Raw genomic sequence first — 16,716 nt, 5'->3', positions numbered from 1 at the left:
TGTTTGTAACAATGATTGATTTGCTCCATGAGTGAAAAACTGATGTTTAAAATTGCCATTTTTACATTGACTCCAATTGTTCACATGAGAGCAAAATTCAAAATGCTGTCAAAAATTCAGTTTTTGAGATAAAATTCTGAAATTTGCCACACATCATCTACCATGACTCTAGAATTTTGTCTTTTTTTTTTTTCATGAACATTGAAGATTTATTTAGCAAAAATTTGCATGTATATGTTTACAGTACCGTGTACAGTCAAACATTTTGATGCACTGTAGGCTCAATTTTTGATAAATCAAAAATCTGTGTGGATTGTTTGTGTAGGACAGTCTGAAGATGCTCTGTAGCAAGTTTGGTGTCAATTGAGCAAAAATTGTGGGTGGAGATAGGTTTAAGAAGTTTTACAGTTTTTGAGAAAAAAACAGAGTGATGAACTTCATAATTTTTAATAGGTTTAAACATACAAAAGTTTCTTCAGTTTGATGAAAGTTGTGAAGTTGTAGCACGTATGGTTGATTTGTTATGAATTTTCAAAGTTTTGAACTTTAGAGGCTTGCTGTAGCGCCACCATCAGGACTATTGGCTTGAGTTTACAGCTGAGGATATCGGGCATGAGACTGGACCTTTGTGCAAAGTTTGGTGAGTTTTCACCCATGGGAAGTATGATTTCCTCGGAAGAAGAAAGAAGAAGAAGAAGAAGAAGACCTAGGATTACAATAGTGTCCTGGCAGCTTAGCTGCCCGGACCCTAATTATTTAGGATTTTGTTAAAAGAGAAGGAAATCACCTGTTGATTTATATATGTAGATCCAAGGGTACATTTTTTTTGTATTTGGGAGCTCTTAAATGTGTAATTTGACATAGATTTTATTTTGTTGAACTACTGATATTGTATACAGAATCTGAATATCTCTCTGAGTTACTGTTGTTTACAAACTAAAGAAATGAAAGATAATTTTCGTTTAGTTTTTACTGAATATTTGAAGGTAAACTGTCAGGTTGACATGTAAAAGTATATCGCTTATTTTGTTGCGATTCTCTGTTCTTGAGTTAACAATAACACATTTTTTTCCATCAAGAATATCATTAGCGCAAAAATACCCTGAAATATCATAAAGTTATTTCAGGGCCATGGCCTTGACACCCGAAATAACACCTCCCACTTCACAACTCTACTGGGTGTACACTGGATGCAGTGGCAATGGAAGATTATCCACCTTTACAGAAGACTAATCTCCCCACCCTGAGCCTTCACATATGACAAATGGCATGTTCTTCTGTGTTTACTGTATGTTACCTAGTGCAGACGGCGACCTTGTCTGGGTCATGGATGTAGGGACAGCTGTTGCCACGGTTACACTTGCCGAAGCGGTTGTAGTACATGCAGTACTGCTTTTGCTGCTTCTTCTGGCGTGCATGTCTGATTATGGCAAGACTTCGCTGGACTGCGCGGCTTGTTTGGAAAAACACAGACAAACCACAGGTATCCACAAATCAATAACAAGCAGCTTTAGGTAACCAAAGAGGACAAACTGTGCCAGGATTAAAGTTTAAACTCTCAGCCCTGTGGGGAGCTTCGGGGTAAAGGTATCCACCATATGCTAATTTTAATTTTAAAAGATTACTTCTGGCTTTACAGCACTCAGTTGACAGTGGTGAAAGGCAGTTAATGTTGGGGGAGGGAGAGAGGAGGATCAAATGTAAGAGTCTTGGCTGGATTGGATTTCATGATGGTGATTCTGTATGAGGAGAGCCAGCAGGATGGCCCATATAAGTTGGATATAAATGTTCACACTACTTGTGCTTGAGTGCCTCTGCTGAGAAGAGATGAAACATGTTGGTGGTGTGAAAAGCTTACCTGGCTAAATGACGAGAACTGGAGGGTCGGTTGAAAGTAGGACTCATGGGTGAGACCTGGGCAGTGCTAAAAGACCTTCCTAAATGTGGAGAAAAGGGACACATGAGCAATTTGTTCTGTTTTCAGTTTAATCAAGCAAATAACTTACAAAGTAAATCAACAAAAACGGTGGAGTGATGAAATCCTTATAAACTATTTGGGTTTTAAAAATAGCTGCAGTCCCTGCTATCTCATGTCCAGATTCAATAAGGTCAATCCACTTGTGTCATTTAAGTCGCAAACCAACATAAAATCCAACATTTGGTTTTTCAAAACTGCTTACTTAGCAAAACTAGAATCACTCCCTGTCTGTCCAGGCTCACATAATATATGTGGTGAAGACTCTGAAGGAATTTGATAGGAAAGTATTAAGTGTATTTTTCGGTGAAACGTGAATGCTCTACTCACATTTTCAACCTGTCAGCAAAGAAGATTTTACAATCAGCAGTTTCAAGGTGGGCACCCAAGATCAGTGTCACCAATTCAGTAACTGACCAAATGTCTCCCCTTCGGTTCCTGAGTAATGGAGTTGAACAATGGCCAGAAGAGTGCTTTTGCAAAAAATTATGATGCCACAGTGACTCTGAACTTTGACCTTTCAGATATGAAATGTTATCATTTCATCATATTATCTTATTAGAGTCTAATGGGATATTAGATAGAAGTATCTAACAATTAGACAATTGTATAAAATTTGTCATAATTAGTGTTTGAGGTTTTGGTCATGGCCAAAAACATTGTAATAATTCTACCAATCTATATATGCATATACGTATATATATACGTATATATACGTATATATACATACATATACATACATACATACATATATATATATACATATATATACATATATATGTACATATATATACATATATATACATACACACACACATATATATATATATACACACATATNTATATATATATATATACACACACATACACATATATATATATATATATATATATATATATACACATATACACATATATATATATACATATATATACACACACACACACACATATATATATACATATATACACATATATACACACAATAAAATTACTTTAATTTATTTTTTTTACTTTTTATTTCTATTTTGGAGCGGCATGGTGGTTAGCACTGTCGCCTCACAGCAAGAGGGTTGCCGGTTTGATCCCAGGTGTGGGAGCCCTTCTGTGCAGAGTTTGCGTGTTCTCCACGTGTCAGCGTGGGTTCTCTCCGGGCACTCCGGACTAGGTTAATTGATAACTCTAAATTGTCCGTAGGTGTGAATGTGAGCGTGAATAGTTGTTTGTCTCTATGTGTCAGCCCTGCGATAGTCTGGCGACCTGTCCAGGGTGTACCCTGCCTCTCGCCCGATGTCAGCTGGGATAGGCTCCAGCCCCCCCACGACCCTCAAGAGGATGAAGCAATTAGAAGATGAATGAATGAATGAATTTCTATTTTGATTTTTTAAAAATATACATAATTTAAATTTTTTATGTGTTCCGACAGATTTCAGATTTACAGGAATCATTTTATGTATTTATTTATTACTTAATATTTATTGATATTATAAATGAACACATGTAACTGTTTTGGTCAATTGACATTACACATAGATAATAAATATAAGTTTAATTTGATTATTTTGGAGTGGCACTGGTGCACCATAACATGCTCACTGAAACTTACTGAATGAGTCGGTTATTGATGTATAGATTCTTATTACGTTGCCTAAAAGATTTGACAGTATGTAGGAGCTTATTTTTGATTCATAAAATTTCTATATACAAACATGACTATGTAAACAGAATTTCGAATACTTATGGGCTTCTTGTGCTCAATAGCAGGCAAGGACTTAACAGTAGGAGAACACACAGTTTACTTCAGCATTTGTGGAATGCAAATGTGTGAGTGGTGATAAAGTGAAGTTTATGGAGTATAATCAAGCATTTATAGCTTAACTAATACTCATCTGCAGCTGTTTGTGCTTTTACATAAACATGTCTTTGCCTATCTTGCCAGTACCAACATGATAGATTGTCTAGGAACAAGTCCTACAATGCATTAACTCCTCCTTACCGATTCATGTTGTGAAATGTTACCACAATATTATAAGCAATTAGTTTGGCATGGTGAGGAAGACATGGATATATATTTGAAAGGAGAGTGGAGGCCCATTTTTGTCTGTTGACATGATGTAGTCCTAATTTTTTTTTTTTAAATATATTCATCTTGCTTGTCATCACTGTGTCATCTTACATCAGTCTTATCTAAAATAAAACATTTTAAAAATTACTATAAAACCCATTCAGGTCAGATATGACAGAAGTGAAGCTGTCTGAGTGTGTGTTTGTGCAGCCAAATGCAATAACAACCTGATATGTGCCTGGTTATTTATACTGTGGTGGTTTGACGTGTTGGTGCCGAAGCCAAACGTGACGTCCAACCCTGTCTGAGAACATCAAAACACTATGTACCCAATGCACTTCACAAACACTGGAGGGAAAGGTGTGTGTGGGTGTGTGTGTGTGTGTGTGTGTGTGTGTGTGTGTGTGTAGGTGTGTGCGTGTGTAGGGTTGTTGGAGGCCATGAGAGGAGTGGAGAAGTGGGCAGGGAGACGAGGAGGTTGGGGTTACAGATGGCAGTCGATCTTATTCAGACCTCTAATTTTGGAACTCTTTTTGGCTGTTAAAGCTCTCATCAAGTGTGCGCTCTGGTGTGATTTAAGCAGAGCAGGATTACAGGCCTGTGGCTACAGACCAAGAACAAATGTGAAGCTCGCTGGGGGAAGATGTTGAATCACAAGTCCTCCTGCTGGGGAGAACACCTGAGGTGTGTTTCTAGAGGATGCAGGAATCTGTAGGTTGGGATGCAGGTCACGAGTTCAACAGAATGGAGCTCTTCAATTTCACCTGCAGGTGTAGTTGCTACAGAATGTGTATAAGAAGTGTGAAGGAGGTAGGGGCAGATCCGGGCTTTAATCTGCACCGTCCAGTTCTCCAGACCCTCCCCCTCTCTGCTCTGACAGATGACAACTTTATTATTTCAGATGGCAAATCCAGCCAGCTCCTGTAAGTCTATTAGAGTGCATGTGGGCAGAGCTGCAGCCACAAACATGAATAAACACTCCTTTATCACCTCAGGGTGCACACACACACTTGTCCTGGGTAGAGCTGGGTTTCAAACCTCAGTACATTTTTGGTACCAACTGACGTGTCTGTAGCACTGACTATCAAATGCTAGTATTAAATAACAGGTCAGATTCTTACACTTGTTTGCTTACAGTTCCTGATTTAGATTGAAATTTTGCTAATTTGAGACTGTGTGTTATCCCGGCAACGTTCTTGTACAGGTGCCTGTGTGCAGACAACACTGAAAAGGTCTGTACAGCACCCAATAACCCCAAACCCCTTTAATTTTATGTCCTTTTACTGAAATAACAATTTAAAAAGTGATGCATACACTATACTTTCAGATTTGAATCCAAAGTCGCTGTAGATTCCAACAACATAGTACGCTTATGCACTGTAAGTGAATAAATGAAAAATATATACAAAAAAGGCAGAGAATCAAACTTGGCTACAGTGTCTCTAGTGTGGCTACTCTTTATTGCGCCTATTAACTTTGCCCAAGAAAACACTGTTAAAGGGGCAGTTCACCTCAAAATTAAAGATACATATTTTTCCTCTTACCTCTAGTGCTAATCATCGGTCTTGATTGTTTTGGTGTGAGTTGCAAAGTGTTGGAGATATTGGCCAGATGTCTGCCTACTGTCTAATAAAATGGAACTAGATTGCACTCAGCTTGTGGTGCTCAAAGCACCAAAGAAATATATTTGTCTCTTTCCAGAAATCATGACCCAGTTACTCAAGATAATCCATAAACCTTGTTGTGAGCAGTTTCATGTGGGAACTATTTTATTTAAAAAAAAAACTACAACACCCAAGCATGCATCTAATCATGGACATGAGGCTTGTGGCTGCGTGAAAACATCAATGGCGTTCTCCTTGGCTGGGCTGTAACATCAGCTAACGCAGTGGTGCTAGGTAAGCTGGCAGTGGATGTACGTGTCCTTTTCAAAGGTGGTTGGGTTAGAGGGTGTAGTTCAGAAGAGAGAAAATAGTTCCTGCATGAAACTGCTCATAACAAGGTCTATGGATTATCTTGAGCAACTGCATCATGATTTCTGGAAAGAGACATTGCTCAAAGCTATTTTTTGGCTCTTTGAGCACCACAAGCTGAGTGCCACCTAGTTTCATTAAATTCAAGTGAAGGCAGACATCTCAACGGCTGATATCTCCATCACTCAGCAACTCACACCAAAACAATCTACGTTGATAAAAAGCACTACAGGTAAGAGGAAAAATATGTATTTGTGATTTAGGGGTGAGCTGTCCCTTTAAACTGCACAGGATTTAAACCGGAAGTGCTTATATCAGATGACCTATGTGTTACGATGTGAGTGTAAAATGACACTGATATGCACGCACTGTGGTCACAACCTGCAGAGTTCTACTACATAATATCTAATACTACTTATATCATTATGCAGCTGAGCCTTTGTGTATCAGAGGGAATGCAAAAGGAATTGCAAGGGAACGCCAAATAATTTTAGAAAAAAATGCCCACCAGAACATTGTGGGGCTCTGTACAAACTTGTTTGAAATTATTAAATTTCTCATTAAGGATTTGAATTTAAATATCCACGCCTACACTGTGAATTATTACACTTCTTTATCATCTTTGATGAAGAAAGTCAACGGTGGGACTGCACAGAATCTGGACAGTCAGAGTTGTCAGAGACCACTGGAAGTGATGGTCAGAGTACCTGTTCGGTTAATTGACATGTTGGACGACACCGTGCGGGACAGCTTATTGGCTGACACCCGGTACAGGGAGCCACGGATCCAGCACATGCTACTTCCCTTCCAGTGCTGAGAGGATGGTGGGTGTCTGTCGTGGGGAGCTCGCATACGGCTCTGAAGGAAACTCCTGAGAGGAAGAGGGACAGAAGATGAGCAACAGTCAACAAAAATAAGCAATAACAAATCTGGAACTTACAGTTATACAATTACTTAGAGGACAATTCTGGCTTATTACACCTTGGAAAGATTAGAATCATCTGTTATGCTCAGTTTACAAACTGTGTGAAATTTTCAGTCATGCCGTTCTCTGAGCCTGGACAATATTATCTGCTCATACCCCCCCTCAGTTCCACCCCTCTTTTGCCTGTCTTCCCTCAAGCTCCTTCACTATGTCTCCCCTCCTCACTTTATGTTTCCCATCCTCTAGTCTCCCCTCCTCCCTCCCTCTCTCTCTCTCCCTCCCATGTCACAGCACTCTGTTAAATTGCTCCTCTAATGGAAAGGACGGCAGTGTGGAAATGGAGAGAATTGAAAAGAGGAGAGGAGGAAATCAATGAGATAATAGGCAGGGCAGGGGGCCAGAGCAGTGAGGTTGGCCCCTACACTGGAGCGAAGAGACCGACCACACACACACACACACACACACACACACACACACACACACACACACACACACACACACACACACACACACATCCAGTATCACAATACACTCCTGCTACAGTATGTACAGTACACACAATCAGAGGCCTCTACACACACACACGCTCACCATTCAGAAGTCACTCAGTAGTCTTGTGTATGTGTGGGGTAGATATGTGCGAGCCTGCAGTGTGTATGGGGCTGCTTGGTGGTGGTGGGGCGGTGCAGGGGTTATGGCGATAAATTGCGCTGTCCTGTCACTTCTATTTGGGGCGGATTGGGGCTGGTGTGCAGGGTGCCGCTGGAGGTAATTTGCTGCCGTATTTCAGATGGGCTGGAAATGGGTTTGGAGCGAGAGTTCATGCCTCCCATTACAGAGAAAAGAGAGGGTTACCCCGAATGCACGCCGTGCACAAAACAACTGACACGGACGCTTAACGCGCTGCAGCTGGCGGAGAGCTGCTGCACTGCTGCAAATAGGAAAAAAACTGAGCAAATATCAGCCATCAGCTGCGTTCATGTACACGGTCTACCTGACTGCGCGCCATAACTCAGCAACACAGACACTCAGTTTCACTGATACAAGATCAGTGGCTGCCCTACACAGGGCAACTGCAGCCAGGGGAGCTGTAATGGAGGCTAATGTTGGAGCGCTGACTGCCACCCAGGGAGGCTTAAACAAGGACCGGGGCGGCCTGGGGAGCCACAATGGAGGTTAATGGGGATATGACATGAACAGTTAACACAGACGGCAGTTAACCCTGAACCAGGGCTGCAGTCAGAGGGGGGGCAGACTGGAGGTGTAACACCCAGTCTGTTAGGATGTTTTCTCACCGGGGTTTTTTGAGTCTGAACATCAGAGTGATTGTCCTGCTGACAGGTTGTGTTAACTGCCAATTCAACTTCAATTCAATTTCCTCATCAAAATGCAGTTGTTCATTATTGTTGCCAGGAAATGTTGATGGAAGTGTTATATGTTATTGATCGATATGAACACCTCTGCGAAGGTACATGTAAACAACTGGGAGTCACAGAAGCTTGTAGAGGAGCCGACACACTGGGGCTGTCATATTGCAATTCTTTCACAGATATTGAGTTGTGATTTTAAGGGGAATAGTAATTTTTGCATAATTTTTGCAGAGAAAAAAAAGTGATGATGTGATTTTTTTCTGGGTTCTGTACAAAACCAAGGATGTTCCCTCATGTCTGGAATATGATTTATAGGCCGAGGCATCTCTGTGGCACCACAGTGCTTCATCTGTAATGGCATGTTGTGACACATTTTACCTTTATCAAAAATTGCAGCTCCTGCGATTTGGATATTGCCCCTTGCCATATTGTGATTTCAATAATATTTTGATTAAATGTGCAGCCCTACAACACACTAACACCACCCAAATCTCATCTAATAGGAATTGAACAAAACACTTAACACATAATTTGTACAAGTATAAAAGAAAACAGCCATGCAAAAGTAGAGAGTCAAAACAGATTCAGACTAAAGTGCCATGTTCAAAGTACTGTCAACATGTAGAGAAAAACTGATTTGATACAACAGTAAACATATCAGTGTTTTTACTTATTTGACTTTTTCGGTCAATGTGTCCTGCAAGCCTCATTTGTGCATAAATGTTCTCAGACTTCCGTGCGACTGTATACACAGTCATGTGAATGAGTTTCACCCTCAGGCTGAACACCATTAGAGAAAACAGCCTCTGTAGGAGCAGATTACCTTTACAATATGGTAATCTGCCTGTAATGAGAGAAGGGGAGAGGGAGGGAGAACAGAAGCAGTGTTAGCAACATAAGAATCAAGCCATCAAAAAAGTCGTAATATCCTTCAAAAAGGAGTAGGTGTTTTTTCTCTCTGTCTACAGACTCTCCTTGTCCCGTTCTCAGTGATGTCCTTGACCTCCAGAGAAATATCTGTTATCAGAGACCCTCCAGGCCATTCTGATGCACAAATCCTCCACAGCTGGACAACCAGGGGGGAGCTCTTTCAATGCTGAACACACACTGTGCACTACTACCTTCCTTTCTACTACACATCCTGAGGGACAACTCCTTAGAACCATCATACAAACTGCTGGACTATTTAAAGCTGTAATAATCAATATTTTCCATATTGACAATGGATAAAACAACACGTAGTACACAAGAGGCCACTCATAGTGATGGGCCAATGTGGCATTATCACAATACTTAGTCTTTTAGCTCTTTGTTTTGGTTTAAGATGGATAGTTCAGATTTTTTGAAGTGTGGTTATGTGGGGTACTTTTCAATAGTCAGTGTATTAGATGCAGTAGATGTAGGTCGGCACGCCCCCAGTTTGTAGAAGCTGGCTGGACCCTGACATGGAAGCAAAGTGATGTACTGCTATGACTGGGGAGCAGTAACAAAATGTATTTTAGTCAGCTAAAAAAAAGTCCCACCTAAAAAAGTCAACAGTAGCTTAAGTGTTTGCTATGCTGAGAATATTTTCACAGCTTTACCTTTCTGTCAGACAGCCAATTCCTACGGGAGAGACGTAAATGGCTTCAGGTCTCCATCAATGCTCTCATCAAAGCCACCAGACTCCACTGACAAAACACAGTAATTTAAGTTCACTTACTGTACAACGGGAGCTGCTGGTCTTAGGCCTTGTTTACATGGATACCGATGGAAAACGTATTTTTATTCATCCCATATAAAAAAAAATTCCGGGATTATACGATAGGTTGTGAAAACAATATCCCTGTTTACACGAACGCAGAAACTGCAGCTTTTTGCTGCATTTAGCATGCCAGGCCAGTAGGTGGCAATACGACATATGTCAAACACCATAGAAGAACGTTCTGGGCAAGCACAGCGAGTTGTTTTCCTTTTGGCGCTAGTGATAAAAACAATGCTGAACTACATTTTAACCTTATGTAGCATAGTTAGCTGCTATGCACTTACTAATATTGGGCACAGCAGATGTCTTTGTGCGCCGATGTAGCGGTGATGTTGATGCAGCAGTGCTAAGTTCATTTGTAAGATCGTAAGTAGTCCCAAAAGTGCTAACAAAACGTAAACAACCCGGCATATATCCGCCATTGTTGATGTGGTTCCCGGGTGCCTAATGGGCATGCGCGAACTGGATTGCAACGTCATCGTTTTCCAAAATCTCCGTCTATCCTGTTTACACGTCTCCATAGAAACGGATATTTTTAAAAACTTTCACTTTGGAAGCCGTTTTTGAACATCTCCGTTTTCGTCAAGATAAATGCCGGTTACATGTAAATGATAGGTGCAAACGCAAAGATAAATAACTGTTTTCAGAAATATATGGAACCATATAAACAGGCCCTTAAACTGCTTCAATCACTTAGTTAGTTTGTATTAGTGCGTGACTTCAGTGAATCCAAACTAACCCATTAAAACATCAAAGTCACACAATAACACAAACATAGTCATTGTCTGAGGCAGTGGTGTACCAGCAGCTCCTGTGTTCAGCATTGTTAAATCACTGTTTTTCTTAATGGAGTTGGATATGAAGAGAGCAATATAACATCTTCATTTTCATGTTGGACATCGCTCTCTGACAGTTAGCTAATGTGGTGAAAATATGCTTAATGTACTGAATATTTGAACTGATATTGATTTTTTAAGTGGGACTTTTTGTTAGGTGGCTAAAATACGTTTTGTTGGTGACCCCCATCCACAGCAGTAGACTGCTTACCTTCCGTGTCAGACTCTAGCCTCCGAACTGGGGGTGTGCTGACTGACATTACTGTATATAATATACTGTCTATGGACAAGTGCTCTATATAACCCCACTTCAAAAAATCAGAACTTTCCCTTTAAAGTACATTTACTCACAACTACTTGATTAGTCGTTGCAGCTCTACTGTTCAGTCAGGTTCAGTTTAGTCTCAGAAGCTTGATAAGGCCACTCTAGATTATCTGTTCATTATCAATTAATCAAAAAGACTTTTGCGTACTAATGTAATCATAAGGAGTTCTACATCAGGTCTGGTGCCCACAGGCACCCAGCAGGTGACCTACAAGCAAGGTGATTCAAGGGTGGTATTCTGTCTTAATGTTATTTCCAGGTTTGGTTCTGAGTTAAACAAAGGACATGCTGGTTGGACTGCGGGTGTTGGATAATAAATATATGTACAAAGGCAACGTCCTTGCTGCAGTGGCCATGGGTTCAATTCAAGCCTGTGGCCCTTTGCTGAGTGCCACCCCTCTCTCTCCACCCTTCACATTTAATACTGTCCTATCAATTAAAGTCAAAAGGCCCAAAAATGCTCTTAAAAAATAATAATAAAAATTGGATGATGATAATTAAATGTAATGTTTTAACGCTGCAACCTGTCTGACTGCTGACTTTGTGTGTCAGCTTTGTTTTCTGTGCCACCTGAAATAAGGGCTGTTTTAATCAGGTGTGTGGATAACAGACATGTTAACTGTGGAGATGTGTTGCTCAATATTAGGGGAATACGCAAAAATATTCATTTGAATTGTATTTCCTGAATTTCCTTTGTTTATAAATATATTCTTTCAATTCCACATGTAAGGTATCTCCCAAAATGATCACTTAAAACATGCTGCCTAACCAAATAATTTGATCAACGCAAGGTTAATACAGGATTTGCGGTTACGAGTCGGGCCGGAGATCTTACATCGACAGGTCATTTCTGGTTGTGGAACAAATATGTGCATGTGGTGGGGTGCAAGCGGTGCTGCATGTTACAGTGTCAGTTTGGGAGTGGGTCTTGTAAATCAGGACAGTGCAGGACTCTGTAGACGTTTGATCCATGCAAATGGCAATAAAACAATAGTCTTCAGATATCTTATCTTGGCTGACCAAAAGTCAAATAACAAAAAATTTGGCATTTTTGCGAGACGAATGACTTAAACAATAAATCTGTTTATTGCAACTTTCTGTCAGAGGACTAATCCATTAGTCACCTAGTTGTCTCAGTCCTGAAATGTAATCTCTGTACTTCCCACTTAATTAGTTGTGTTGTAAAACATAAAAAGATGACTGGAGGTCAAAGTAAAACAACATAAACTCCTCAAAAAGTAAAAATATGTTGAGAAAAAGAAGAAATGAAGGAGTGGGCAAGGGCATGCAGAAACTCCCCTGTGACTAGTCTGCACGCGTATGCACGTAAGTGTGTGTGTGTACACAGGCAGGTGTGTGTATGTGCACTGCTCTGACCATGCGATGCACAGATAAAGGAGAGCGCGATTCAGCACTACCGCCGCTGTTGATGAATGATCCGACTTTTGTTTTAGTGACAGGGAAGAATTTGGAGGGTCGCGCGACTGCTCTGAATAATGCTGCCCTTGTCTATTTGTCTGCAACCCAAGCATTAGTGAGCTCATATTGGGAAACAGTTACCCTTGAAACAGAGCACAGCAAAAACAGTCATCTGGCTAATTCCAACAGTAAGGACTGCTGCTCTTCTTCAGGCACTTAAGGAAACCAAAGCAGTGTCGTTAGGCATCACAATCCTATCAAATCTAACTTAAAAGGAGCAGGCTGTAATGAAGAAAATCTTCTCTTTGGGTAGAAAATAACATTAAGAAGTACCCCGGAGAGGATCTGAGAAGAGTAGAGTGTGAAGAGCAGCAGAGGAAGATCCGAACACATGACTGTAGGTGACGGGGAGATGACTAATGTGATAAGTAATGAGCAAATGAATGAATTGGGGTATAAAGGGGGATGAATGGGGGAGTGAATGCGGGAAAAGGAGGAGAGAAGTGAAGAAGAGGGAGCGCTGCTTCACTTTATTGCCCAGTCTCTTACATCCTGTACTGATCGATACTGAAGCACTAAAGGAGATGAGCGCCTGGACTGAGTGAGTGTGTGTGTGTGTGTGTGTGTGTGTGTGTGTGTGTGTGTGTGTGTGTGTGTGTGTGTGTGTGTGTGTAGATGAATACGCTCAAAAATAGTAGACTTATTTGGGGGTGGAGGGTCCTGCCATGTTGGGGGGTTTAACATTTATGCCAGAAGTAAGTTAGAAAAAGATAGATGCAAGCAGAAGCCAAGAAATTAGATAAGACTTTGATGAATTCAAACAGTTTTATGTAGGATGTGACACAAAACTCCTATTTTATCCTATTAAACAGGAAGAGAGAAAACAAAAACAAAGAACAGAGCAAATAAATGGGTATTAAAGAAGGGACAGCAGAGAGAAAAATAGGGAGGGTGTGAGAGGGATGAAGGGAGGGCTGGGCTGTAATTTATCCTCCAGTGTGCATGCTTTACGGCTTTCTTAATTCAACTCCTGCTACTATTAATGGAGTTAATGTTGAGATTATATCTATTTTCTGGTGGCGCGGGTTGAAATACTGCAGCCGATTCCCCCGCTCCTTCAAACTGCCGTGCAGCACTAAATCACCCGCCACACTCGTTATGGCTGAAAACAGGTAAGAGCTCGGCATGCTGGGTAGGGAAACCTCTTCTCCTATGGGCCTGCAGGAAAATGTCTGCAGCTGACTGGCTGCGAGGGTTTAGATTGTAAACTTGGTATGTGTGGTGGGAAAATGTACAACTGATTTTATTTTCCTCTTTAATGTTTGATTTGATCGATCTTTATCTCTTTAAAATTCATGCTTTTAAATGATGTTTTCGTGCATGTTCATGTATACAGCAGTTTGAATTACCTCTGTGTTCAAAAGGTGCTACACAAATAAATTTGCCTCACCTAATCAGGCAGATACAGATCAGACTGCTGTGGATATTGATTTCTGTTTGGTTATAAAGTAATTAATAAGTTGCTGAGGGTTTATGTTTTACATGTGTAAAGAATTTCCTCAGATATGTAACAATGGAGCAGTTAGTTGTGTTAGACATCAATTTACATATTCTAAATGTAATCTTGCATGGACTTGCCATTCTGTGATAAATATATATACATAAAGAAAATATTAATATCATGATATCCATTGAAGCAATCTCACTCAGTCTCATCTGTACTTGTGTTGCCCTGTGAGTGTGTCTATGCAAAAGAGATGTTTCAATGTTTAACAAACTATGATAAAAAAAAAAAGAAATTTACCCCTGGAGTGTCAAGCATATGACCCAGGGACCAGAACGAGACTGCCAAAGGGTCCAATCTGGCCCACTGCATGACTTCGCACAGCCGATATTGATGCACTTGGGAGGGCTAGGAGATGCCAGGTTTCAGTTACAACTTAAATAGTGAGTAGCCTGCTTCATGTAAAATGACCAGAATACATACTTAGAATAATAATCACAATAATAACAATAATAATAAAGATAGGAATAATAATACTTATTGTGGTCTTATTTAGAGATATCTAACATTGTGCAAAATATTGAATCAGCAGCTTCAGTAAAAAAGAATCTGCATCAGCCTTCTGTCTTAAACAGCATTGGTGGAATCCTATCACTACAGACTACCGAAGGTTTAGATTTGTAAATGGTTTGTAAGGCAGGGGACAACTTAACCTGTTTTCTCAAAGGCTTTCACTTTAGTTTGGTGTGGTGAGGCCAGCATTACTACACAGGAGTTGTGACAGTAGCCTAGCTAAAGGAGCAGCAGCAAGCGACATCACCACTGGCTTGTTAAAAAGCTCAGAGAATTTCAACTCGATGCCTTGGGAGTAGCCGCACAAAAAAAGCCGGATCGCTCTCAAAAAAAGACGCTGGGAATGGCACTTTTTCTGTAGGCTCTCTCCTCATTGTTAACGATTTAAAAAAGACACTGGCGCTGAGAAAAAAAAAGCCATGTGGACACAGGCCCTAAAACCTACAAATAGGACCTTTAAGACATCTCAGGCTGTGCATCATCTGATTCTGGATTGTACATTTTCAGAATGTACTTGAACTGCTTTACACTCAAAGAAGGGGATGTGTTATTATTATTACGTTATTATCCAATGGCTTTACTGGTCCGGATCTCCTGAGATCAAATTGGACGGTATTTGGCCCATGCACTAAAATAAGTTTGACGCCCCTGTCCTAGAATCTAACTTTAAACACGATGCAACTTAGAATCCATATAGGCTAAGAAGACATTGGAAACATCTGGACCACCATGTAAGGGCTGTGGGCTATGTGCTGTTTTTTTTTTTTTTTTAAAGATGCATGGCCATGAGTGAGGGGTTCAGCAATAAGCAGGCACAGAGATAAGAGCAGAGAACATATGAGGACAGGGATCAGTGGGTCTGATAGGCCAAAGATGAAGAGCAGCACTCAGTAGTTAAGAGCAGAGAATATGAGCTCATGCTCCACTCAATAGCCCCAAACTGATAAAAGCGGAGGGTCTTTGGAGTTAAACAGATAGATAAGCATGAGAAAGGAGTGCATGGGTGGGTGAGGGAGGGGGGTAATCCACCATCCCTAGGGACCCGACCTGTCCCCCTCCCTCCCTATCTCTTTCCTCACTTCTACACACTTGGTGATATTTCACAAGATGTCACAGGGCTCAAATTGAAAATCCCTTGATGAATCAATATTTACTGCAGCAGCTAAATGAATAGTAATAAGTCACCAGAGGCTGAGTCCAGCCACAGTCCAGGCCCCTCTGGCTCACCAAATCTGGATTACACAAATGAACCCACACACAAACACACGCAAAACACAAACGCACATATGTACAAAAATGCTTTAATTCCAAATGGCTAGTTCACCCGAATTACAAAAAAGACATATTTGATCTCAACAGCACAGCTATTTGTATTCTTATATGGTCAGGTTTTGTGACATCTGCCTCTAAGAGATTTGATGCCACTCCAGTTTCAAGTGATTGCGTGTAATTTTCTTTGTCATGCTCACAACAAGGCTGGGAACCTTTTGGACTCTACGCATTCAATTTTAATTTTGATTTTAACTTAGAACTCATGCCGGTTTAAACCCTGTGTAGTTTGGTTGTGTGTGTGTGTGTGTGTGTGTGTGTGTGTTTGTGTCTGTGTGTGTGAGAGAGTGAGACAGTTAAGTCATACCACAGTCAGTTTCCAGGAAGAGCATCCTGTTAATTCTCTACACATTAACAGATCATCAAAACCAACCACAACAACCTGTTCAGAGCTTTCACAACAAAGTCCCAACAGTATGTAACCACTGCAGGCAAAAAAAGCTCACCACCACTTGGTTAATAAATAAACTGTAGTGAGCCTTTTAATAGTGATAAAGCCATTAATAAAACCTTAACTTAACATTTGTCACCCAGTAATGATCTCCTCATAAACTTCAGTTAGCTCTCTGCCCTCAGAGATTACCTAACCACCACAACCAGCCATGTCACACAAAAAAGATCCGAAAACAAAAAACAAAAACCCAAGTCAATCTTATAAGACTCCAGATTCCTTAATTC

The 16,716-nt window shown here is 40.6% G+C and overlaps 1 protein-coding gene across 1 annotated transcript in view; it reads right to left on the bottom strand.

Annotated features, from left to right (window-relative positions):
• zc3h3 (zinc finger CCCH-type containing 3) overlaps nt 1-16,716 on the bottom strand; it is a 100,725-nt gene that overhangs the window by 32,456 nt on the left and 51,553 nt on the right. Inside the window, exons 5-7 of the mRNA XM_050054370.1 lie at nt 6,721-6,884; nt 1,859-1,937; nt 1,298-1,453 (exon numbers count right to left, since the gene is read on the bottom strand). Of these exons, the coding sequence (XP_049910327.1) occupies nt 1,298-1,453; nt 1,859-1,937; nt 6,721-6,884 (399 nt within the window). The remainder of the gene's footprint in view (nt 1-1,297; nt 1,454-1,858; nt 1,938-6,720; nt 6,885-16,716) is intronic.

The sequence above is a fragment of the Epinephelus moara genome, chromosome 10, assembly GCF_006386435.1.
Source record: "Epinephelus moara isolate mb chromosome 10, YSFRI_EMoa_1.0, whole genome shotgun sequence".
Taxonomy (NCBI): Eukaryota; Metazoa; Chordata; class Actinopteri; order Perciformes; family Serranidae; genus Epinephelus; species Epinephelus moara.
This window is presented reverse-complemented; position numbering and strand designations above follow the sequence as displayed.